This window comes from Elgaria multicarinata, chromosome 2 (genome assembly GCF_023053635.1).
Source record: "Elgaria multicarinata webbii isolate HBS135686 ecotype San Diego chromosome 2, rElgMul1.1.pri, whole genome shotgun sequence".
NCBI classification, from domain to species: Eukaryota; Metazoa; Chordata; class Lepidosauria; order Squamata; family Anguidae; genus Elgaria; species Elgaria multicarinata.
In genome coordinates this window covers 5011701-5037396 of record NC_086172.1, presented here as the reverse complement: position 1 = coordinate 5037396, position 25696 = coordinate 5011701, and the positions used below count along the sequence as shown (strand labels likewise).

Here is a 25696-nt window from a genome sequence, read left to right as displayed (position 1 = left end):
AACAGTTGCATAGAAAAGGGAATTTGAGCAGGGGTCATTTGTATATATGGGGAACCTGGTGAAATCCCCTCTTCATCACAACAGTGAAAGCTGCAGGAGCTGTAATAATAATAATAATAATAATAATAATAATAATATTTCTTACCCGCCTCTCCCTTTGGATCAAGGCGGGGAACAACATTAGTGCAGGAATCAGCACATTTTTACAATTCTAGGCTCCTGCATCTTTATTTAGAAAAGGGAATTTCAGCAGTTGTCTTTTGTATGCCTGCAGCACCTGGTGAAATTCCCTCTTCATCACAACAGCGAAAGCTGCAGGAGCTATTATTATTATTATTATTATTATTATTATTATTATTATTATTATTTCTTACCCGCCTCTCCCTTTGGATTGAGGTGGGGAATAACATTAGTGCAGGAATCAACACATTTTTAAAATTCTTGATTTTACATTAATCTGGGTAGGCCTGCCGGAAAAGGCTAGTCTTCAAAGCTGCCTTAAAATCACAGAGGGAGTTAATATTACGAATCTCCTCCGGCAGGCCATTCCATAATCCAAGGGCAGCAGAAGAAAAGGTCCCCTGGGAAACTGATGTCAGCCTAGTTTTGGCTGACTGAAGTAAGTTCTCCCCAGAGGACCTGAGTGTGTGGAGCAGACTGGAAGAAGGCAGTCCTGCAGGTAACCTGGACCCAAACCATTTAGGGCTTTAGGGCTTTTTTTTAATACTAGAGTGACCAGATTTAAAGAGGACAGGGCACCTGCAGCTTTAACTGTTGTGATGAAGAGGAAATTTCCCCAGGTTCTCCATATATACAAATCACACCTGCTGAAATTCCCTTTTCAGTACAACTGTTAAAGATACAGGAGCCCTGTCCTCCTTTTCATATGGTCACCCTAAACTCTGCCCTTCCCCAGAACGGGGTTTCCACACCTGATGCGACCCCCCCCAATCCCTTTCACTGGGAAAGTTCAGCACAGGGGGTGGCTCAGAGTTGCCATTGGGGTTCAATTAAAGGGGGGTGACTTGTGGGGCTCAGATGATTTGGGCTACAAATCATCTGACTTGTAGCCAGAACGCTCTCCGGAGGGCCACAGGTACCCAAACCTCAACTAAAGGATCTAGGCTTTCCATTTTTAAGGCATAACAGTTATATAGGCATGTCAACTGTGAATATATTTTATATAACGTAGGTATTTTCAAAGGCTTTAGAAGGTGGAAGAATCACACCAGCCTTTCCTTCCCTTCTGGTGTAGTAATGTTCTTCTCAGCAGGACAATCTGGAATAAGTCCAGGGCAGGATCTACACTACAGTTTTAAAATGGTTTATAACAGTAGTGACAACTGTTGAGGCCCAGGACATAGAGCTCCATATCCAGTTTTCAAAGTGTCAGATCCTGCCTGGTGTAGATCTGGCCCAGGCTTCGCTCCCCACTTCATTCACATTCTGGTTGGCTGCCGGGGAAAGGTGCCACCTCCCTAACAACAGCAGTGCTGCCTTGTTGCTTGCCATGAGCAGCACACAACCTCTTTGCGCTTCTAGAAGTTGACATCATTCATCAGCTTTCTATGACCCCACAGCTTTCAGCCAGTGGCAGGAGGGATGTAAGTGTTCTATCAGAAAGGTAAAAGGTGTGTAGGTATGGGTAGTCACCTTAACAAAAGAAGTAGATTCTTGATTGTGCAAACAAGCCTAAGGTAGCTATGGCACGTCAAAACTCATAGGTCTGTAAACTTAATCCATGTCTCTTCCTAGTACACAAAATTATGACAATAGCTCTCTAGTTTGCCCAGAGAGCTTCAGCTATTGGGCAGTATAGAAATGAAATGAAGTAAATAAATAAAATCTCTCTGGGAGTGGTGTATGGAAGCAAAAATGTGCCTATTAAGCTTCCTTAGAGACAACAATCTCACTGTGTCATATTGTAATATTCAGATCTCAGTCCACAGGCTGCATCTTAACGAGTACTTCAGCAGAAAATGTTAAGGACCAGGAATGGAGTTCTGCGCCTTTGGCCCTTCCGTTACAGGAAAGAAGCAGGGCCGCACCTCTATGGTCACACTTGGCGCTCGCTGCATGAGCAGCTGCTACACCCAGAATGGGCAGCAATGGCCAAAAAGCAGCTAAAGGGCAAGAATCCAGAAGAGTTGATATGGCACACCCCAGAGGGAGTCAGAATCAAGCCATTGTACTCTACACGGGACACAAAGGACTTTCCTGAGGAACTACCAGGGGTAAAACCCTTCACTCGTGGCCCTTATCCTACCATGTATACTTACAGGCCTTGGACCATCCGGCAGTATGCTGGCTTCAGCACTGTGGAGGAAAGCAACAAGTTCTACAAGGACAACATCAGGGGTGAGCTACAAATGAGAGTAGTTGGCGGGGGTCGGAGTGTAAAGACTAATGTTAGCTTTGTTAGGGAAAGTCTTCAAGCAAAGTCTTTAGTCGTTTGAAACTTATTTTCTTAGCTCTCAAAGAAACCGTTCTGCTTATGGGATTCTACAGATGGTTTCAGTCTGGTTAATAAGTTCAAGGTTTTAGTAGCATGTTAAATGCTAATATTTATGCAATATTTTCTATATATTTCAATATATGCAGATTATACATAGAAATTGTAGGACTGTAGTCAGACATCTTTTCAGAGGTTGCTCTAGACATGCAAACCCAGACACTGTGGGTTAATTGTGGGATAAGCAACCCAAAGTTAACCTGCAACCACATATTCAAAATGGTGGTGGTATATGCCATGCAAACAGGACCATAGTGAACCTAGGGCTTGCAATGCATTTTTTTCTCCCTTAACATGGGTAGAAAAGAGTATCTAACCTAATTGTTTTCTTGATGAATCCGTGATTCTGTATCAGAGTTTTCTTTAAACCCACTGGGAAAATATAGTGTCATAAGAGCAGAAGTTTGCATGCAGAAGTTTCTCCTACACCCTCCCATCCGTCCCCTCATATTATGTTCTGGAGGCTCCATGAACTATCCAGAATACATTCTGAGGGCCTGTGAGGTGGGGTGGGGGGAGGGAGCTGATGGAAGCCATTCTTTTGTCAGGAAGGGTTAATTGGATACTATACTGAAGTGGAAAGTTTGGTGCGGTGAGAGACGGAACATGAGGCAAGGTGTGTGTTGAAAAAGTCACCTCTGACCAGGGACTTGGCATATGTGTTCATGTGCTCATGCCTCTTCTTCCCTCCGTATTACCATTTTATTCCTATCAGTCTTGATGTTGAATATGATTTCTGTTTAATTTATATCACTCCCTTCCTCACCAGATTCTTGCAGCAGAATTTATTTTTTCATTTCATTTATTATCACCTTCACTTAACTTGCTGTTGTCCATTCACAAAAACTTTTATAGTGTGAGGATTATGATTTTTTTTTTAAGAATAAGGACAATAATGTTGCAGTAATGAATGGTTAATGAGAAAAGTATAAGATGCTACCTGGGGCTAAGTGTGACCCAGAATTAAAATTGCAAAGTGTAGATTTTACATTTTAACCCTTTTACTGTTAATCTCTTTTTTTGGGGCCTAGCTGGCCAGCAGGGTTTATCTGTTGCTTTTGATCTGGCAACACATCGTGGTTATGATTCAGACAACCCCCGAGTTCGTGGTGATGTCGGAATGGCTGGAGTTGCCATTGATACAGTAGAAGATACCAAGATTCTTTTTGATGGAATTCCTTTAGAGAAAATGTCTGTTTCGATGACAATGAATGGAGCAGTAATCCCTGTCCTAGCTACATTCATTGTAACTGGGGAAGAACAAGGAGTGCCTCAATCTAAGCTGACAGGGACAATACAGAATGATATACTGAAGGAATTCATGGTTCGAAACACATACATTTTCCCCCCACAGCCATCAATGCGGATAATCGCTGACATATTCCAATACACATCAAAGGTATTGCTTTAGCACCTGTTACTATCGTTAATATATGTGCGGTTCTCAAGTATTAAATATTCTTATAGAATAAAGTTTTTTAAGAATTACACCTTTTTTGCAGCACATGCCAAAATTTAATTCTATTTCCATAAGTGGATACCATATGCAGGAGGCTGGAGCTGATGCCATTTTGGAATTAGCTTATACTATAGCTGACGGATTGGAGTACTGCAGAACTGGACTTCAGGCTGGTCTCACCATTGATGAATTTGCACCAAGGTAGAATAATTCAACTTCTTGTGAAATCGAGTCTTTAATTGCAAGCTAGGAGCATAAATTCCAAACTAAGCTGCTATATGTTGCAGTCAGTTAATAGTTCGACTGTATAATTGTTATAAAAGTAGTGAACTCTTAGAGTAGTAGATAAACAAATAGTAAATTAGTGTCATTAGGACTCTGTTAAATGTGCTTCTGCACTAGTCGTTTCCCCAGTATTTATACCATTCATCTAATACAGATAAGATTTCTCTCAAACTATTGCATTCCTATTTTTTTAACTGGTGTCATCATAGTTCGTTAAAGATCTGACTTGTAGTAATTATTGGAGCTCTTATCACAATTGTAGAATAGTACTTAGAAGTGCGAAAATTAGACTTCGCTATCGAAGTAATGAGTAGAGGATGTTGTTCCTCAACTTGAAACTCTAGCTAGTCTTGCTGCAGTTCCAGGGGTGGCATGGTGAAAAAGATTGACAAGGAGTTTTACCTCATTTTTCTGTGGAAAGCTTGACAACTTCACTTTTCTTCAGCTAAAATGTGTAGTCTGTCCAGCCTTGTTCCAGAAATGGTCTGTGCGCAATACTTCTGATGGGCACACAACCTTCAACTCCTTTTACACTAAGGCAGCATTCCTTAACCCAGTGTCCTTCAGATGTATTATTACTTATTTATTTATTTAGAATATTTATATACCGCTCCCCATAGAAAAATTTCAGAGCGGTGTACAAGGTAAAATGAAAACAAAAACAGAATAAAAACAGTTAAAACAAAATTTAAAAGAAGCAAAAACAGTAATCCAAGGTTAAAGAAAGGCATCTTGGAATAAAGATGTTTTCAGGAGGCGCCGAAAGGAGTACAAGGTTGGCGCCTGCCAGATCTCCAGAGGCAGGGAATTCCACAGGAGGGGCGCCACCACGCTGAAGGCTCTTCCCCTGGTGGATTCCAATCGGAGGATGGATCTATGTGGAACCACCAGGAGCAGGCCCTCGGATGACCTCAGTGACCAGGCAGGTTGGTAAGGGGGAAGGCGCTCTCTCAGGTATCCTGGTCCCAAGTTGTTTAGGGCTTTGTACACAAGTACAAGAACCTTCAACCTGGCCCGGTAGCAAATAGGCAGCCAGTGCAGTTCCCTCAGCAGAGGAGTTACATGCTGGAAAGGGGCAGCTCCAGACAACAGCCGAGATGCAGCATTCTGCACTAGCTCCAGCTTCCGGAGCAGCTTCAAGGGCAGCCCCACATAGAGCGCGTTCCAGTTCAGCTTCCATCAGCCCTGGTCTGCATGGCCAACAGTTAGGTTTTCTGGGAGTTGTAGTCCAAAACATCTGGTGGACATCAGGTTGGAGAAGGCAGCACTAACGCAATACCTCAACTAATATGCAACAAGTGCATGCAAGAGTGCAGTTTTTCTGTTGTTTTTTTACATTTGTATCCCACCCTATATCACAAGGATCTCAGGGCGGCATGTTCCAGGGGTAGGAAACCCGGTACCCTGCGGATGTTTTGAACTACACCCCTCATAACCCCCAAGCATTGGCCATGCTGTTGAGCTGATCACTCCAAACATCTGGAGGATTGCTTAATCCTGCTCTATTGTTGTTTTATTTTTCATCTGACGCTCCGTTAAAATACTTTCTAGTTTTCTAGTGCATGAAATGAACTACCAAGGCGTAGTAAAAATGTTTTAGATACAGGAAAGGGGAATTAGTGTGCAAAGCAGCTAAGTTTTTCATTGCCTGTTTTATATCACCTCATCTTTCCTTAAAAAAAAGGTGCATAGTTTAATGAATGGAATTCATTAATGCATGATGTGGTGATGGCTACTAGCTTAGATGGTTTTAAATGGGAATAAGACAACTTTATAGAGATCTATCAATGACTTTTAACCATTCTAGGTACATGAAACCCTGTTCAGAGAGAGTTTACTGCTGAATTCCAATTGTCGAGGAGTAAACAAGGGTGGTGGGGTGAAGAAGGGATAGAATATCTGTAGTGTGAATTCTTAATATTCAATCATAGGTATGTGAACACATTGCATAGTTTCTGATATGATACCTTTGGCAGAATGTATCATTTCTTTTAAATAAATGTTCTAATAGTTGGTACAAGGTCTGGTTGCTTTTGGTGGAACTTGAAGAAAACAATCTGAGCAAATTGGCCATCCTTTGAACTGAAGAACAGCGTGTCCACTATGTTTTCTGTCATTCTTTCTTTAAAAACAAGGTTTTACCCTTTAGCGTTAGTACCTAACATGCTTCTAACTCTATATACATGTTTAGAAGGTAGTGGTAGCTTGATGTATTCCTTATTTTCCTCCTACTTTTTCGATGGCATAATGACATTTGTCATACATACTGTAGGGAGAGAAGCCCAGAAAATCACACTGCTATTCTAAACTGAGAACTTTAGAATCACACTGCTATTCTAAACTGAGAACTTTAGAATCACACTGCTATTCTAAACTGAGAACTTTAGAATCACACTGCTATTCTAAACTGAGAATCAGCTCCCTTCTCACAAAATTTGGGACACATAATTTCCATCCTCATGGTGAATATGGCTATCTGGTGAGTTCACAGGATACCTTTGGAAAAGATTGGCCTATAAGCAATGATGGTTGGTTATGACTAGAAATTTCAGTCACGCTGTTAGTAAAAAGTCACCCGTCCCTTTACTAGCCCAGACACAACCAGGCAAATACATCTTTCTGTTTTGGGTTCAAGAGTGTTGTAGTTTATATGCACTGTATGATGCACAGTGCCATTTGTTCCCTGTTCTATCTGGACAAGACCCTGTGTGCTTTTATTGCAGGCTGTCTTTCTTCTGGGGAATCGGTATGAACTTCTACATGGAAATAGCTAAACTAAGAGCTGGGAGAAGGCTTTGGGCTCACTTAATAGAGAAAATGTTTCAGCCGAAGGACACAAAATCACTTCTCCTTAGAGCTCATTGTCAGACATCTGGATGGTCACTGACTGAGCAGGTTGGAATCTGAATTTCAATTATTTACCACACAGCTAATCTTAAAAGGGGTAAATATATTGGTACATGCTCACTAGTTTGCTTTACCAATGTTGCTTTTTCTAATGTTGTGAACCAGTAGCCTGTATCAGTTCCAGAGCCTTCTAACTGCTCCTGTTTATATAATGGATAAGGGAGGTATCGTATTTCTTCGATTGTAGGACACACACTAATTTCAGTACCACCAACAGAAAAAAAGCTTTGATTCTAACAATAATAATCACACCCGCGATTCTAAGACGCACCCCGTTTTTAGAGATGTTTATATGGGGGGAAAAGTGTGTCTTAGAATCGAAGAAATATGGTACCTGTATATGTGTTAGGATTTTTTGCATCTATCAATACTGAACTTAGGTCCTAAAGTCTGATATTCAATTCATATATAATTCCTTTTTAAATATTTACTAGGCATAATATATTTAAATGTGTGAACAAAATTAATGTAGGAGAAGGCAAAATTTAGGCACTCTGGAATCCCAAATATGGCTTAATATCTCTTATAGGCAGGTATCCTTAGGAGAAGGCATCTGCTCTGTTGAACAAACAAGGGGTGCCTATTTCAAGAGAGAGATTTGGCTGTTGGGTGGTATAGAAATGTAATAAATAAATTTGTAGCCTTTAATTGCATTTCCAGTTCGTTTGCTTTCTGTACCTGTCTCTTCAGCCATTGTTTACTTAGTGCCAGCCTCATCCTGCAAATTACTTTGTGCAGTACACAGCGATGGCAGTTGGTTAGCACTAAGAATGCTTCCCTTGCCAGTGGAACAACCACGAGCACGGTAACTAGCATTTGTTAGTGCAACCTAGAAAACTAGAAGACAGCTCTGCTGACTTGCCCCATTCCTGAAGTGGGCATTTCAGCTAGTTTCCCATTGTGCTGTCAGCTGTTCCTGCTAGCACAGTGGCAGCATTGTATAGGGAAAGTTTTTATACATATTAATGTTTGCTTTTTTTCGAAGATAGTTTTGTTGAGTAGCAACTAATTCAAGGGAAACCGATTCCCCCTGTAGCCATTTGCTCCCTCTGAAAATAGGTTCTGTAATGTCCTCCAACTCTCTGGAACAGATATTTTGAGGATGCAACTGGCTAAAGGAGGGTAAGAGAATCATTAAAATTGTCTTTCCACTCCCATACCCCCAACCCACCCTTCTGTCAGTGGGAGCGTCTCCTGAGCGGAACCCCACTTGGGATGCTTCTTCTGGCAAGGGTGAAATCAGGACTCAACCCAGTATAAAAACACAAAACACTTTCATCTTGCTAGGAGCTGAGGAGCCTTATGACGAAGGTGAAAGAAGAAAGTGCAAAAGCTGGGTTGCAGTTAAACCTCAAAAAAACCAAGATTATGGCAACCAGCTTGATTGATAACTGGCAAATAGAGGGAAAAAACCTGGAGGCAGTGACAGACTTTGTATTTCTGGGCACAAAGATTACTGCAGATGCTGACTGCAACCAGGAAATCAGAAGACATTTATTTCTTGGGAGGAGAGCAATGACAGATCTTGATAAAATAGTTATCAATGACAAATCTTGATAAAATAGTTAAGAGCAGAGACACCACACTGACAACAAAGGTCCGCATAGTTAAAGCAATGGTATTCCCCGTAGTAACCTATGGCTGCGAGAGCTGGACCATAAGGAAGGCTGAGCGAAGGAAGATAGATGCTTTTGAACTGTGGTGTTGGAGGAAAATTCTGAGAGTGCCTTGGACTGCAAGAAGATCAAACCAGTCCATACTCCAGGAAATAAAGCCAGACTGCTCACTTGAGGGAATGGTATTAAAGGCAAAACTGAAGTACTTTGGCCACATAATGAGAAGACAGGACGCCCTGGAGAAGATGCTGATGCTAGGGAAAGTGGAAGGGAAAAGGAAGAGGGGCCGACCAAAGACAAGATGGATGGATGATATTCTGGAGGTGACAGGCTTGACCTTGGGGGAGCTAGGGGTGGCAACGGCCGACAGAAAGCTCTGGTGTGGGCTGGTCCATGAAGTCACGAAGAGTCGAAAGCGACTGAACGAATAAACAACAAAAAAGTAACTCTGCCAATCTAGTTATGTTTGTATGCATGCACTTTTTATTTCTGAATTTATTGAAGCTTCCTGGATATAACACATCCAATTCTAGTACAACAAACACTAGACTCAATACAACAAGACTCAGTGGTCTACAACAAAGGCAGTGTGTGCTGCATGGTAATCTCTTTATTCCTTACAAACATTTTTTATTTTCCTTTTAGGATCCTTATAATAATATCATCCGCACTACAGTTGAGGCAATGGCAGCTGTGTTTGGAGGTACTCAGTCCTTGCATACAAATTCATTTGATGAAGCTTTGGGTTTGCCAACAGTGAAAAGTGCTAGAATTGCCAGGAATACCCAGATTATAATACAGGAAGAGTCTGGCATACCTAAAGTCGCAGACCCATGGGGCGGGTCATTTCTGATGGAATCTCTCACCAATGATGTGTATGAAGCTGCTTTAAAGGTCAGTTGTTCAGCTGGGGGACGTGTGGTACAGGAAAGAAGGGTGTTGATAACGTCAAACAGAAGAAATATTTATAGTCTAAAGAAATGCCATTTGAAAAGATGGTAATTCAAATAGAGTAGAACATGAAGATTTAATAAAAAATACCAAATAAGATTTCTACTAATATTCTTCCGACTTAAGAAATCACTTAAACACACACACACACCCCTTTAAATACAAAATATTTATTATTGTGCTGTATTGGGGCTTTTCTGGATGTAGACGTAAGAATACATGTTATTCATACAGAGGTAATACATCAAAAGGAAACTCTTTGTGCACGAGCTGAATGAATCAGAGCTGTGAATTTTTCCATTTTGAATTAGAGCCAGTTTCAAATGTCTTCTGTGGGGCAGTGCTGGCATCTGTCCATCTTAGTAACTAGTTGCCCTGCAACTATCTTCCCCCACCCCAAAGTAAGTAATGGGGGAAGATCAGGGGTCAGCAATGCTGCTGCTGGTGCAAGACCACCCACCAAAACCCCAGAGTGTGCCCACAACTAACTTTCCCCTACTTCTATTGAAGTCAATGTGGAGTGATTTTGCTGCATTGATTTAATAGTTCATAGAATAGTAGAGTTGGAAGGGACCTATAAGGCCATTGAGTCCAACCCCCTGCTCAATGCAGGAAGTTGGAAAAGATTGCCCTGCCAAAAGCGGCCTGAGTATGGTAGCCCACTACCCATCAAGGACTTTTGGGGCAACAAAGGTCCTCAGTGAGGCTAGGCTTCTTCTCCCCCCTCCCACCCCCATCTGTTATTCAGCAGGAGCCCATTTTCCCTAATCCAGTTAAAGTCAGTGGAGCAATATCGCTCCACAGATTTCTTTAGAATTGGGACAAAAGTCCCATGTGAAAAAGCAGCTGGAGCATGGGGCAAGAAAAGTGATAATACAGAAAGTGGGGCATGCTCACAACATTTTGCCTCCCACATCAATTTGTAGTCGCACCTGGGGACACTTTTTCAAAACGTCAAATAAACCCGTAGGCCTAAAAAGGTTGCCTATCCCTGGGCTAGATAGTGTTCCATACATGCTTTTATCACTAGACAGTAGCCATATATTTAAGGTCCTTAACCATACACAAACTTTGTTATCTCTTAGCTCATTAATGAGATTGAAGAAATGGGTGGAATGGCCAAAGCTGTAGCTGAAGGAATACCAAAACTCCGAATTGAAGAGTGTGCTGCTCGAAGACAAGCCAGGATTGATTCCGGTAAGGAAAGTGAAAGAGTATACTATTTAAATACAATGTACACATTTAGCTCAGTGGGGCTGTAATCCTGCACACAATCAGAATTTATCCTAAATTACAGTAACTTTTATAACTATCTTATAGGATACATGTACTGTTCCTAAGATTGTATCAGGATCTGCCCTGCAGCACCATCTGGCAGCAGCTTTGCATTTAACCAGGATGCGAGCCCTGGCTGGTAAAGCCTTACAGGGTTCAGGCCCAGACCAGCAGGCACTCCCAGGTGGGCTCATACGGAACAGCTGGGAGCTGCCAGGAAAGGCCTATATAAGAGCTGCATTTCACCTTCAGCCTTTGCCACAGCAACACGGTCTCTCATGCTAGCTGCAGCCAGTTCCTGACCATTTGCTACCACAGATCTCACCTCGCTGGACCTCTTGATCGTCTCAACCACACCTCTGCCCCTTTGCTATCTGGTACATGCCTGAACCTTGCTTTGCCTTCGAGGATCGACTTTTGCCTCTGGCCCTTGTTTGGACTCTGTCCCTCCTGGACTCTGACTCTTGCCTTGATCCCTGCCTGGACCTTGCCTGCTTGTTGACTGGACTTCTCTTCTGCCTCTGGCCCCTGCTTAAATTCTGAACTTGTGTCTGACTTTGTGCCTGTTTCCTGGATCTGCCTCTGGTCCTTTGTTGGACTCTGCCACCCAAGACCTGTGCCTCACTCCCAGCTTGCTTCACCAGTATTCCAACTGCCCAAGCCGGTTCCGTCTCCATCCATCCTGGCCCCGGCATTCCTGCCTAAGGACCCTGCCAACCACGCCCCAGATCGTGACAGATTGTTAGAAACATCTGCAGGTCCATGTCATCTTCTGTACTTCACATGTACAGACTTAAATTTTAAGAAAAAGAATACATGAGACATCCACACTGAATTATCATGGTCAACAGTCATGTGGGAATGTTCAGATCCTCCTTTGTAACAGCCATTCTCTCTGTGATGAAAAAGCAATTGCCCAGGAAAGGGAAGAGCCAGTGAGATTATTTTATTTATTTATTTATTTATTTATTTAATTACATTTATATACCACCCCACAGCCGAAGCTCTCTGGGCGGTTTACAACAATTAAAAAACCCTTAGATTACATTCTGTTCTGGAAAAGGCTAAAATAAGAGAGTGGGAAATCATAAACACAACTTCACGTGCTAGCTTCAGTTTAAACCTCTTATCACTTTCAGTTTTTTAGCTATTGAAAATCATTACTGAGTCTTAAAATCAGGCTGGATTGTTGTTAAAACAAGACTTTGAAGTGAGTAAGTGGATAAAATTCACAAATTGGATGAATGGCCAAATTACTCAACTGTAGCTATATTATAGAGCTTTTAGTTAAAGATTTTTTACGTTAGTAAGTGCCACTGTGTTCATTGGAGCTTACTCCCAGGTAAGTGTGCATAGCATTGCATCCTTAGTCCCCTAAATTTAATTGATAATCCATTAAATATGTCGAGCACATTTCTATGAAAGAATTACATGCTTTATTTTTAAGATAAATTGAAAAATACTACATACGTGATAAAGTCTTATAAAACGATAAAGCAACAAGCATCATCTTTGACTCCCCTGTCAAGAGTAGGGATGCCCCAGAGTCTGGGATTCCTTCTTTACTGAAAGGAGGTGATTTGGCCACCCAAATTCAAATTATACTTGGGATTTGGAGCAATTCCAAATGTGGGAAATTGTAGTGCAGCAGAGCTTCCTTTTAGTTGTTCTGCATACACATTCTAGCTCCTCTTCAACAGTTTATATTATCATGCAGTGAAAGCCCCACCTAAGGGGCAAGTAGCATTTTCAGTGGAAGTAGTGGGATAAGGAAAGACCAAAAATCCTCATTTAGTCAGTGTGGATTTCCTTCTCCGAGGCTGGGCACAGAGCCCTGGCCTCAGAGGAGGAGACTGGATTGTGGATCTTCCCTTCCCCTGAGCATTTCACCTGAGATTGGAGAAGAGGGAGGGAGGGAAGGGGCGTGTTGGGGGAGGGAGGGGAGAGGTCAAGGCCTCTGAAACCCTGCCCCTGGCAGTGCCACTCCACTGGTTGGCCTCAGAGGCCCATCTAGTTGAAAACACTGTAAAGGAGGGCAGAGAGGTAAAATCTGTCTCGATTGCTCCTTCCACCCTATTGCCAGAAACCTGGCAGGTAATAGGATTCTCGGAAACTTCCCAAGATCAGAGGGTTCCCTCTAGCAGGCAGCAATCTAGTAGGATTGTGCCTTAAATGTGGCAGACCTTTTGTTTGGGGCGTATAGAATCACAGAATAGTGGAGTTGGAAGGGGCCTACAAGGCCATCGAGTCCAACCCCCCCCGCTCAGTGCAGGAATCCACCCTAAAGCATCCCTGACAGATGCTTGTCCAGCTTCCACATGGTTCTACACATGGCTCATAACACACTGACCTGCATGAGAACATTGCAGTTTTAAGCTGGTCTAAATCGAAATAATGAAATGTTTTGAATGTCAATACAAAATGTGAAAAATGTTAAGTTATGGAGGGGGAGGGGGAGGGGGTTGCTTTGTTTTTGGAAACTGACCATCTTGTGGCTCGCCAGAAACAGAATAGCAAACACTATTTTTAAAAGTTATATTCCATAAATATATTCTCTACAGGTTCAGAAGTAATTGTTGGAGTAAATAAGTACCAGTTAGAAAAAGAAGAGACTGTTGAAGTTTTGGCAATTGATAATACTTCAGTCCGTAACAAGCAGATTGAAAAACTCAAAAAGGTAAAGTATTCATATTGCAGAGATTTTAAGAGGTAAAGGAATATTGATTTCTTTGTTTTATCACTTTGTCATACCAAACCAAATGAAGTTGAAGATGCTTATGCTTAGGACCGAATTACTTAATAATAATAATGGGTATTTAATTATGAGAATTTATATAATTATCTCAAGTGGTTAGAATGCTTCACAAATATTACCTTAGTAACCTGTACAACAGCCCTGTAAGGTAGGCCAGTATTACACACACACACACACACCCTGTGCAAACTGGTAGAAGAAATCATAGAATCATAGACTAGCAGAGTTGGAAGGGGCCATCGAGTCCAACCCCCTGCTCAATATCCACCCTAAAGCATCCCTGACAGATGCTTGTCCAGCTGCCTCTTGAATGCCTCTAGTGTGGGAGAGCCCACAACCTCCCTAGGTCACTGATTCCATTGTCGTACTGCTCTAACAGGCAGGAAGTTTTTCCTGATGTCCAGCTGGAATCTGGCTTCCTTTAACTTGAGCCCGTTATTCCATGTCCTGCACTCTGGGAGGATCGAGAAGAGATCCTGGCCCTCCTCTGTGTGACAACCTTTCAAGTATTTGAAGAGTGCTCTCATGTCTCCCCTCAATCTTCTCTTCTCCAGGCTAAACATGCCCAGTTCTTTCAGTCTCTCTTCATAGGGCTTTGTTTCCAGACCCCTGATCATCCTGGTTGCCCTCCTCTGAACACGCTCCAGCTTGTCAGCGTCCTTCTTGAATTGTGTAGCCCAGAACTGGACGCAATACTCTAGATGAGGCCTAACCAGGGCCAAATAGAGAGGAACCAGTACCTCACGTGATTTGGAAGCTATACTTCTATTAATGCAGCCCAAAATAGCATTTGCCTTTCTTGCAACCATATTGCACTGTTGGCTCATATTCAGCTTGCAGTCTACAACAATTCCAAGATCCTTCTTGTTTGTAGTATTGCTAAGCCAAGTATCCCCCATGTTGTAACTGTGCCTTTGGATTCTATTTCCTACATGTAGAACTTGGCATTTATCCCTATTAAATTTCATCCTGTTGTTTTCAGCCCAGCACTCCAGCCTATCAAGATCACTTTGAAGTTTGTTTCTGTCTTCCAGGGTATTAGCTATCCCACCCAATTTGGTGTCATCTGCAAATTTGATCAGCGTTGCCTGCACCTCCTCGTCCAAATCATTAATAAAAATGTTGAAGAGCACTGGGCCCAGGACTGAGCCCTGCGGCACCCCACTCGTTGCCTCTCCCCAGTTTGAGAAGGTTCCATTGATAAGTACTCTTTGAGGTGGATTCTGTCGCCAACTGTGAATCCACCTAATAGTTGTTCCATCTAACCCTCTTTTAGCTAGTTTGTTAATCAGAATATCATGGGGCACTGTCAAAAGCTTTGCTGAAGTCAAGATATATGACGTCCACAGCATTCCCACAGTCCAGAAGGGAGGTTACCTTATCAAAAAATGAGATCAAATTAGTCTGACAGGACTTGTTCCTGACAAATCCATGTTGGCTTCTAGTGATCACTGCATTGTTTTCAAGGTGCTTACAGATTGACTTCTTTATAATCTGCTCCAGAATTTTCCCAGGGATGGATGTCAGACTGACTGGTCTGTAGTTCCCAGGTTCCTCCTTTTTGCCCTTTTTGAAGATAGGGACAACGTTAGGGCTGAGGGAGGGTTGAGCCTGAGAATAATGGTTTGCCTAAAGCCAGCTTGTTAGTTTGTGGCCAAAATTTGAACTAGGGAATTCCCAGTGAAATCTCTTAGTCGCAGACAAAATCCTTCCTCACACAAGAGAACAGTAAACGCACATGAAGGAATCCCCATATTGTTTGGCAGAGCTTGGTTTCTCTTTTCCCCCTATCTGGCAAAGTGCCACTCAAATCACAGAGTTGGAAGGAGCCCTTGAGTCCAACCCCTTCCTTGCGCCGGGTAGGAATCCCGTTTAAAGCGTCTCTGACCGACAGCTGCCCAGTCTCTGAACGCCTCCAGCGATGGAAGCACCCCCCACCTCCCTAGGCAGTTGGTTCCACTGCCTGATTGCTCTGACTGTTAGGAAGTTTTTTCCTGATGTTCAATCTGCCTTCCTGGGACTTAAGCCTACAACTCTTCTATCTATTATATGTTTCCTGTTTTCAGGTCATTGCTAAGTTTTTAGCCAGATTGTCTTTTTTTCCTCACTGGGATTGCTTCAGATTGTGCCTTTAGTATCTTCTTTTTTAGGAACTCCCATCCCTCTCAACCTCCTAGTCTTATTAGGTTTTCCTGCCATGGAGTCCCACTTAACATTGCTCTGAGTTTATCAAAATCAGCTTTCCTGAAGTCCAAGGTATATGCTTGACTACGCGCAGCATTAGTTTCCTTTAAAATCAAACATGATGTGGTCAGTCCCGTCCTCCCCCCCCCCCCCCGCCAAGTCCATGCTATTTTCACCTCATCCACCAACTCATCCCTATTGGTCTGAATCAATCAAGGATGGCTGATTTCCTTGTTGTTTCCTCCATCCTCTGAAGGAGAAGGTTGTCAACAAGGCAAAACACGTTTGGCAGAGTTTACCTTCCAGTAGATATCAGGGCAATTTCTACTACTTCATGCTTCCTTGAAATATCTGCAATTTCCTTTTTGAACGCATCATCCACCTCTTCTCCTTGGTCAGGTGGTTGGACTCCAGGCACAGTCTTGTTTTTATTCCTTCCTCCATTTATTCTAACCCACATGCTTTCAACAAGGCCACCATCTTAATTCTCTTGAATTTCTGGGGCCAGCTACTATTTGGCTCCTCCATTTTCAGTGCATGGTAGTCCCTGCTACATGGGTAAAGGTGAAATGCTCCAACTACAGTATAGGCTTTGCAGAATAACTGAGCAGTCCATCACCAATAACACTTCCAGTTTGTTGATGGAGATAGGCATGTCACAGTACAGTCACATGTAAATGTTCAATACCCCCATCTGTATATTCAAGTGCTTCTCTGTCCATTTCACCCTATAGTCTCTCTTACTCTGCCATTCACACCACCTGCTATTAACATAATATTCAGATACACACACTCTGAGATAAGCAGCTGCTGTCTACTCCTTTCTTCACTGAAGGCTGTCTCATGAACAGCACACAACCCTATATCTCTCTAGGCTTTGTGTGCTGATTTAAAAAAACAATAACAACAACACTTGTGAGTATTTTAAACGTTCTTAAGTAGTTCATCCTATTCAACTTGTATGCAGAACACATCATGCGACCTGCTGGGTTTGACAAATCCAAGGCTGGAGTTAAAATCGCAGGAAGAAACATTAACAATCTCAGATATGCAGATGACGCCACTTTGATGGCTGAAAGCGAGGAGGAGCTGAGGAGCCTTATGACAAAGGTGAAAGAAGAAAGTGCAAAAGCTGGGTTGCAGTTAAACCTCAACAAAACCAAGATTATGGCAACCAGCTTGATTGATAACTGGCAAATAGAGGGAGAAAACGTGGAGGCAGTGACAGACTTTGTATTTCTGGGTGCAAAGATTACTGCAGATGCTGACTGCAACCAGGAAATCAGAAGACGTTTACTTCTTGGGAGGAGAGCAATGACAAATCTTGATAAAATAGTTAAGAGCAGAGACACCACACTGACAACAAAGGTCCGCATAGTTAAAGCAATGGTATTCCCCGTAGTAACCTATGGCTGCGAGAGCTGGACCATAAGGAAGGCTGAGCGAAGGAAGATTGATGCTTTTGAACTGTGGTGTTGGAGGAAAATTCTGAGAGTGCCTTGGACTGCAAGAAGATCAAACCAGTCCATACTCCAGGAAATAAAGCCAGACTGCTCACTTGAGGGAATGGTGTTAAAGGCAAAACTGAAGTACTTTGGCCCACATAATGAGAAGACAGGATACCCTGGAGAAGAGGCTGGTGCTAGGGAAAGTGGAAGGCAAAAGGAAGAGGGGCCGACCAAGGGCAAGAGGGATGGATGATATTCTGGAGGTGACAGACTTGACCTTGGGGGAGCTAGGGGTGGCGACAGCCGACAGAAAGCTCTGGCGTGGGATGGTCCATGAAGTCACGAAGAGTCGGAAACGACTGAACGAATAAACAACAACAACAACAAAGTAGTTCATAATGTTTCAGCAGCTGCCGTATCTCACTTCATTCAATTGTAGCCAGATCCCACCGCCGACCACTCGCGGCTGCCCTGGAAAGAACTGCAGTGCCTGCTTTCTGAGGTTGCAGACACAGCCTTGGAGGACCTCAGAGGGGAGGCCTCTCCAGCCCCAGCCGTGCCCCTGGCAGGGAGCCTCCTCCAGATGGGTTCAAAGGCCCATCTGGAGGAAAGAAATGTGAAAAGGGAGGTGAAAATGATCTCTGTCACTCCTCCCCCTGCCAGCTGAGCATTGAATACTCGGAAGCCTCCTAACCAGGAATGTTTCTTCTAATGGGAGTGCATAGGATTGTGTCCTTACATTTGAAGAGAACTCATAAATGAAGCCTACATTTCTGGTTTCCATAAAGAAAGTTCTGTTGTTTATCTGTGGTACTATTTTTTGCATGTTTTCTTTGAATTGAAGTGTTGCCACCTTCCAGGGGCCTTAAGAATGGGGCAGGTTAAGAATTTCAGTGCTTATATTGATGGTTAGAATTTCATTTGGTTGCACAAACCATGCCAAACTTGTTTTAGTCTGTGATTGCAGGCTGAATTGCTTGGCTCCAGAACCCAGTTTTGGGCATATGGGGTGTGTATGCTAACAGTGATGCCTCGGTATGTCCCGTTTCATCGGTAATAGAGAAGTCAGGAAAGTTCCGTGACGGGGGAGCCTGTTAGACCCATACAAGTGCTTTGGGGCTGGCACCAGGGTTTTCTTATTTTTGAGTTTCAGGCCATGTCCCTTTGCGTTCTGTTCTGAAGTTCCCCTTGAATTTTGGGTGTGAATCATTGCTCCGTGCTTTCAGACAAGGAGTGTGGAATCCTGCTGAGAGTGTCTGGAGCTCCCTGCATCTGTTTTTATTCTTGCCTCATGACTTCTTATTTTCACTGTTCTTGTTTTTAAGAGAGTTGAAAAATGAGTTGCAGTGTTCAAAATTCCCTCTTTGCGATAATATGAAATTAATAAAGAATTTTGGGCTGACTCCTCTGCACACTCTACTAAACCCCCTGAGACTTACTTTTGAATAGAATCACACTGTTCAATTTGCTTTTTAGGGTTGTTGTTTTTTAACAATAATTATTAGACACTTTACAATATTTGTATGACAGTCATGCCAAGGTCAGTAAGGCATTGCAAAGGTACGGAGGAGATGTAGTGATAATTCCTCAGTGTTGTATAGTCAGTTTTATTTTGTGCTTCTCCCTAAAGGTGAAAGCTTGCAGAGATGAAGGAGCTGCCCAGGGTTGCCTCACTGCCCTAACGGAATGTGCTGCCACGGGCCAAGGCAATTTGCTGGCCTTAGCAGTGGAAGCAGCACGTGCAAGGTATGTGGAAAGTATGGAGCACTTACCAAAGGCCTAAGTATCCATTTTAGACTCTGCACTAGATCTCTGAGGTCCCGCTTCATTGGTTCATAATTCATGAAAGGGTGTGGCTAGAATTATGGTTTTGGGTGTGTTAAAGCATAGCTTCAATCCAGATATAGCTAAGAATTTCACTGAGTGGTCTTGGAAAGTCACTATCTTTCAACCTTCATGGTTCCACCGGGGATTATGAAGTTAAATCACAGCTCTGAAATCCTTGGAGGACCAGAATAGAAAGGCAACACATTTTATACGTAAAATAATCCTTGAATTAGGGAAAAGGGGTACAGAAGCACCCTTAGCATAAATACGGAGTAGGAGAGACCTGTTGCCCCTTCATACTCTCCTCCTCAGGCTCCCTCTGTGGGCCGTTTAAGTAAAGCATATCCCTTGAGGATATGCAATGGTATTCCCCGTAGTAACTGGACCGTAAGGAAGGCTGGGCGAAGGAAAATAGATGCTTTTGAACTGTGGTGTTGGAGGAAAATTCTGAGCGTGCCTTGGACTGCAAGAAGATCAAACCAGTCCATACTCCAGGAAATAAAGCCAGACTGCTCACTTGAGGGAATGGTATTAGAGGCAAAACTGAAGTACTTTGGCCACATAATGAGAAGACAAGATACCCTGGAGAAGATGCTGATGCTAGGGAAAGTGGAAGGCAAAAGGAAGATGACCAAGGGCAAGATGGATGGATGACATTCTGGAGGTGACGGACTTGACCTTGGGGGAGCTGGGGGTGGCGACGGCTGACAGAAAGCTCTGGCGTGGGCTGGTCCATGAAGTCACAAAGAGTCGGAAGTGACTGAACGAATAAACAACAAAATCCCTTGAGGCTGTTTCCAGGCAACAGCAAGTCCTGGGGGCTGTCTAGATGGGAACGCTTTGGAACTTGATTCTGTTTTAAACTGTGTTTTCAAGAAATCAGATTTGCTCCTTCCTCAGTACACAGAGCCAATTCCAGTGGGATATCCGCTTTGGCATGGCAGACGAGTGGAGCCTCACAGCATCAACAAGCTTTCGAAAAAACAAACAAAAAAAACCCCAAATAAGTCCTACATGCTTTGCCCCTCCTCTCTCAGCCATGCTCCTAATTGCAGTGAAAGTCAATGCCCAGGTTGCGGGGCAGCTGTGGGCAGCTGCGTGCGCCTTCCTCTCTTCAGCGGCAGTGAGCAGCAGCGGGCTCAGCAGGAGCAGCCTAGCCTTGGGGTCCGAGAGTGGGGGGTGCAGCGGAGGATTTGCTGCACCCCTTTCTCCCACTGCAGCAGCACCCCAGGCTCCCCAGAAGCCCTTCCCTGGAAGGAGGAGGACTCACCAGCCCCCAGACCAGACCAGCCTTTTTATTTTCCACCAATCTGTACTTCTGTAGCTGGAACTTCAGTGCAAGTCCATGGGAATTATTTCCAAGTTGGCATGTTTACTGGGCTGTTTCCAGAGAAGAAGTGGAGATTTCCACGGAACAGAAGTCATCCCAAAGCACAGGCTCATTTGGGGAAAAACAGAGCACCTTTGAAACTCATTAACCTTGTAGCAATGCTTCACACAGCGGGATAGGCGCAGACTCAGAACAATAGCCTTTCTCACCCCTCTCTCTCAGCGTTGAGTAAGTGCAGTACAAGTCAGTGAGGGTTACTTCGGAGTAGACATGTTTAGCCCTGCAGCTGTGAATGAGTGAGGCAGGAAAAAAACCAAAGCAAAGGGGCTTCCCGCAGCGGTGACGTAGGACTGAAACGCACCCCTGGGCACACCCGCCATCCTGAGCCGCAGGAAACCACGCTGTTCCTGCAAAGTGGTGGATGCATCATGTGTCACTAATGACACATTAGGATAAGGATACTGTGTTTATGCTTTTTATGTTTTTCAACTTTGTATATTAGTTGTAATGATTACTGTTGAGAGCTTCGGCTATGGGGCGGTATATAAATGCAATAAATAAATAAAGAGGCTGAGAAACAGGAGTGCCAGAGTAAATTGCTCATTTAGATAGGCCCCTGGTTCAGGGTGTGGAGCCTTTTCAAAACCTGCAGTAGCTTTGCTGCCCAGCCCCACAGGGATGCACCAAAGGGAGGTGATAATGCCTGCAGTTGTTACTGCCATGTAGAGATTGAATCATACGTTAGTTTTTCCACTTTTAGAAAAACAAGTTGCTGCTCAAAAAGTAATCCGTTCCTTCTACGTTTTTTGGTAATTAAAAGGAGACGACCTTTTATTTTTGCTTGAGGAAAAAACATTTGCATGTGCCAAACATGTCCTTGGCTTTGTCTGAGAGAGGCCTCTTGATGGTGTCCTGTGTTAAGTGTTCAGTGCCATTAGCAAGACGTGTGTCGATGCATTTCCAGAAACACCTCTTCAGCTTTGAAAATTCCTTTGTGCCAAAGTCCAGCACATCCTAGGCAGCTGTATTCAACAATGTTACACAGGCTGGTTTCATATGTAGTTACAGCAGTGGTGTGGTGGTGGGGGACAGCATATATAATCAGCTTGTCATGTGCCTCTTGTAAGTCTTCATGCCTGTGTATTACTAGTTTTTGGCTAGCTGTGTGGAAAATGAATGTTGCTGTGGAGACTTGTCATGTGGGCAGATGCATAGGGAAAGGGGTTACATATTTAGCAGAATCTGTATTGAGGATTTCAGTATCAGAAGGATTTTTGAGTGGCAGCCTCCCTGCCCCCCACATTCCTCCCATCTGCTCCAGAGAGCTCCCCAAACCTCCAGAAGGGAGCGCTGTAGGAGGGAGGAGAAATCCATTCTGCCAGCAGTTTCAACCCCTTTTATTATACTGATAGAACTATACTATTTTATTATACTGATAGAAAATAATTAAACAGTTGTCAATGAAAGCTGTGCTGTATTTTGATTGGCTGTACTCACCTCGGAAGAAGCAAATCAAATATTTGTAAATTTTCTTCAGGTGTACCGTTGGTGAAATAACAGATGCAATGAAAAAAGAGTTTGGTGAGCATAAAGCCAGTGATCGCATGGTGAGTGGAGCATACCGTCAAGAGTTTGGGGAGAGTGATGAAATTTCTCAAGCTCTCAATAGGTAAGAAATGCTGTTAAAACTATTATATGAAGTTGACTCAGATTCTGTAATTTCTTCTGTCTATCCTCTCCAATTTTATTGGCTAAATAGACCAACCACTTTTTTTAAAAAAATTGTAATACTTCCAAACTTTGTAAAGTCAAAGAATTATCTTAAAGCTGTTATATCTTTGTACATTTCTATGTAGGTTTCCAACTTAATTTCTTGTCAGTTGTATTAAACAAGCAAGTTCATTGTGTTCACACTGCATATTTATTATATTAAAGCCTTTGGGAAATATTTGAAAATTCAGCAATATAAACCCTTAGAAGCCATTTATTTGAATGATAAAGTGATCTCAGTTAATTTTGCATCTAAGGATTCAGTGAAGTTATGTCCTCTTTTTATGCTTCAGTCACAGTCCCTAGTTTGTTTTGATTCAGTCTCAGTTAAGTGTTAAAATGAAGCTCACAAGAGAGAAAGTGACAGGAGCTGTTGAGACAACACACTAACCCACATTCAGTGGTTGAGTGCTGGTTGTTTTCAACTGTGGGTTGGCATGTTGTCAGAATGCAGGACGTTTTGTGCAGGGTGAGTTAGCATGTTTGAATGCAGACAGGGTGGGTTGTTAAGCACTCTGAACAACCCAACAACAAACCTTGTTCAAGAAAATAAGCCACACTGCATGGTTTACAAGCAACCCTAGCTATGTTCAGACAACACGCTGAACCCAACAAACAACCCACAGTTCAAAACAACCCATACTCAACCTCTGAGTGTGGGGAAGTGTTTTGTGTGAACAGCCCCAGTGTCCATAAATAGACGTGTGTGTGTGTGTATGTATGTATATTCTAATACTAAAGTATCATACTGCTTACAGAATATCTATAATAGATATTCATTTCATTTCTGTACTGCCCAATAGCTAATGCTTTCTGGGTGGTTCACAACAGTTAAACCATAAAAAACATCCAGTATTTAAATATTCGGTATTTTAAGTTGTAGTCATAGCAACTTTCACGGTGATACCCAAAAGTGTCTTCTACTTATAATATTTCTAAACATTTTTGAAACTCAGAGTTAACAAGTTTATGGGATGTGAAGGTCGTAGACCACGTCTTCTTGTGGCTAAAATGGGCCAGGATGGCCATGACAGAGGAGCTAAAGTGATTGCTACCGGATTCGCTGACCTTGGATTTGATGTGGATATAGGCCCACTGTTCCAGGTATTCAGTCACATAGCCTAATTTAAATATTTGTTTAAATATTCTCCACTTGTAAATGCTGATTCACCAAAATTTCATTAGTTGTGCATGCTTTTCATAAGCTAATTTTAAAGAGGAATACTATTTAATTTTCTCTTTACTAATAATTAAGATAATCTCATACTTGAAAAAAGGATAGTAATTTCCCAGTGAAATGTTATACTTGATTCCTTTTGTTGTGGTTGCACTTCACTCTATATGTTTATTTTATGCATCCATAATTGTGCTACTTGAGCACTGAATTAATAGGTTCGACATCCTCAGTTTTCCTGTTTAAAAAATATTACAACTTTGGAACTTTGTGTAACATTTGAACCCAGTGATAAGATTTATTGCACTCAAACAAGCCAGGGTTCATAACCAACGACAACTCTGGTTTAAAGATGGTTTACAATCTTGGCTTGTTTGGGCACAGTAAATAATTGTTCATTTACATTCTGGTTTATTAATTCATAATTCATAACTTAGTGTAACATATGAATGCAGTCACCAACTCAAAATTAAAGAATATGAACGGTACCCACTGAACTCTCAGAAGCCAGAGAGGGAATGAACAAATCTTCGTTGATCATATTAAAGACTGTGGGCATGTATAGATACCCCTTCAATTCACTAGCCGCACCCAATATAATAATCACTATTTATTTTGCTGAGATGTTTTTACATAATCCCTAAATTGGAAAAGACCCAGTGGGCAGCCGGATATGTTATTCTCTCCATGTTACACTTTCACATCTTGTAAGGCGTGGGACATATCTTCTAATAAAAACGCTGGAAGCAGTTTTAAGCAGCAAAGCAACGCGTGAAGAGTTCTGTCATAGCTCTTGTCTATGGTGGGGGTGGTGGGGTGGAAGCATAGTTTGCATATGGTGTTTCAGTTTATAGATTCTTGCTTCTCACATTCTTTGGCACTTCATTTGCTATCTCTGCTTAGACACCCCGCGAAGTGGCCCAGCAGGCGGTAGACGCTGACGTGCATTGTGTAGGTGTGAGCACGCTAGCTGCCGGACACAAAACACTTGTTCCTGAACTCATCAAAGAGCTGAATGCCCTCGGCCGCCCAGACATTCTTGTTATGTGTGGAGGCGTCATCCCTCCTCAGGTACTGTGCACAATCTGTTGCCAATCTGCAACTGAAGGCTTTTTTGCACAACACCTAGCCACTGAAATCTGTTAATTCTTCAGCAAATGTGGAAGTAGTAGTTGGTTTTAGAAAGCTTTATAGGTGCAACTGCAAAGCTCTCTCCCACCGGAATAAAAAAAAATAACTCCAAGAGGGTGTTTTGTAGCAATGTTGTTCTGTGAATTTTTGTAGCTTTAATTACAATGCTTTTTAAGTCCAATAATGCAACCATAAATCATCCTAAAATACTTTTAAATTTTAAAATATTCATAAATATTTTAAGGAATGAATAGAGGAACCAATTTAATCTACAGATGTTGATAGATTTTTCCCCCCAGCATCTGTTTTCTACTTTGGAATTCTTGGTCTTGATACAACTGCTGAACTTGGCAAAAGTTATAATCTCAGGACAGAAGTGATAATTTGCAAGTTCTTTCTCTCTTTGTTTTTGGTAGGGTAGTATCTACAGCCAAGATCGCAGATTTCCCAAAATATTTTAAACAATCTACAGTTACCAGGACTGTCCTATGCACAGTGGGGTTTGAGCTGTGGAGGGGGCATCATTGTTCTGGCCTGCCCTGGACCTCCCCGCCCCCGGCTTTCCCTTCTGTGCTGCCACACGATCCTGCCTGCCACCACTAAATTCTAAACTTGTAGTGTGTATTCTCAGGTTTCTCTGTATGTCTTATGTGTGTCTTAATCCCCCAAATAGGATTATGACTTCTTGTACGGCTCTGGTGTTTCCAGTATATTTGGCCCAGGAACCCGAATCCCAAAGGCAGCAGTCCAAGTTCTTGATGATATTGAGAAACGTCTGGAAAAGAGGCAGCAATCTATGTAAACCACTGTCATTTAATGTCTCATGGTAAAGTGTATAATTTGTGGTGATGCAATGTGATCAGTTGCTAAAAAAAGAGAGAGAGAATTCGTATTAAATCAGCTACCATGCCAGATTCTGTCTTATGCTTTCTAAGAAAGTGGTAAATTGCCTGCAATATTACATATGAGAAACATTTTGTGACTAATGTGTATAAAATCTATTAATTAAAGATAGCTCAATAAAATGAAAGGATAAAAAATTAAATAAATTTTGCTTATAACAGCTTTCAAA

General features: G+C 42.5%; 1 protein-coding gene across 2 annotated transcripts in view; it reads left to right on the top strand.

The window, feature by feature from the left end:
* Window positions 1–25696, top strand: part of MMUT (methylmalonyl-CoA mutase) — a 26174-nt gene extending 478 nt beyond the window's left edge. The window contains exons 2-13 of one of the 2 annotated variants that reach the window (XM_063115949.1): window positions 1943–2358; window positions 3544–3911; window positions 4015–4172; window positions 6980–7151; window positions 9425–9673; window positions 10816–10927; window positions 13567–13682; window positions 19023–19138; window positions 22087–22218; window positions 23276–23423; window positions 24397–24564; window positions 25298–25696. In XM_063115949.1, coding sequence (XP_062972019.1) covers window positions 1980–2358; window positions 3544–3911; window positions 4015–4172; window positions 6980–7151; window positions 9425–9673; window positions 10816–10927; window positions 13567–13682; window positions 19023–19138; window positions 22087–22218; window positions 23276–23423; window positions 24397–24564; window positions 25298–25426 — 2247 coding nt within the window. In that variant the 5' untranslated portion in view covers window positions 1943–1979 and the 3' untranslated portion in view covers window positions 25427–25696. Of the gene's footprint in view, window positions 1–1935; window positions 2359–3543; window positions 3912–4014; window positions 4173–6979; window positions 7152–9424; window positions 9674–10815; window positions 10928–13566; window positions 13683–19022; window positions 19139–22086; window positions 22219–23275; window positions 23424–24396; window positions 24565–25297 lie in introns of both variants that reach the window. The other variant, XM_063115948.1, reaches the window with a different exon arrangement.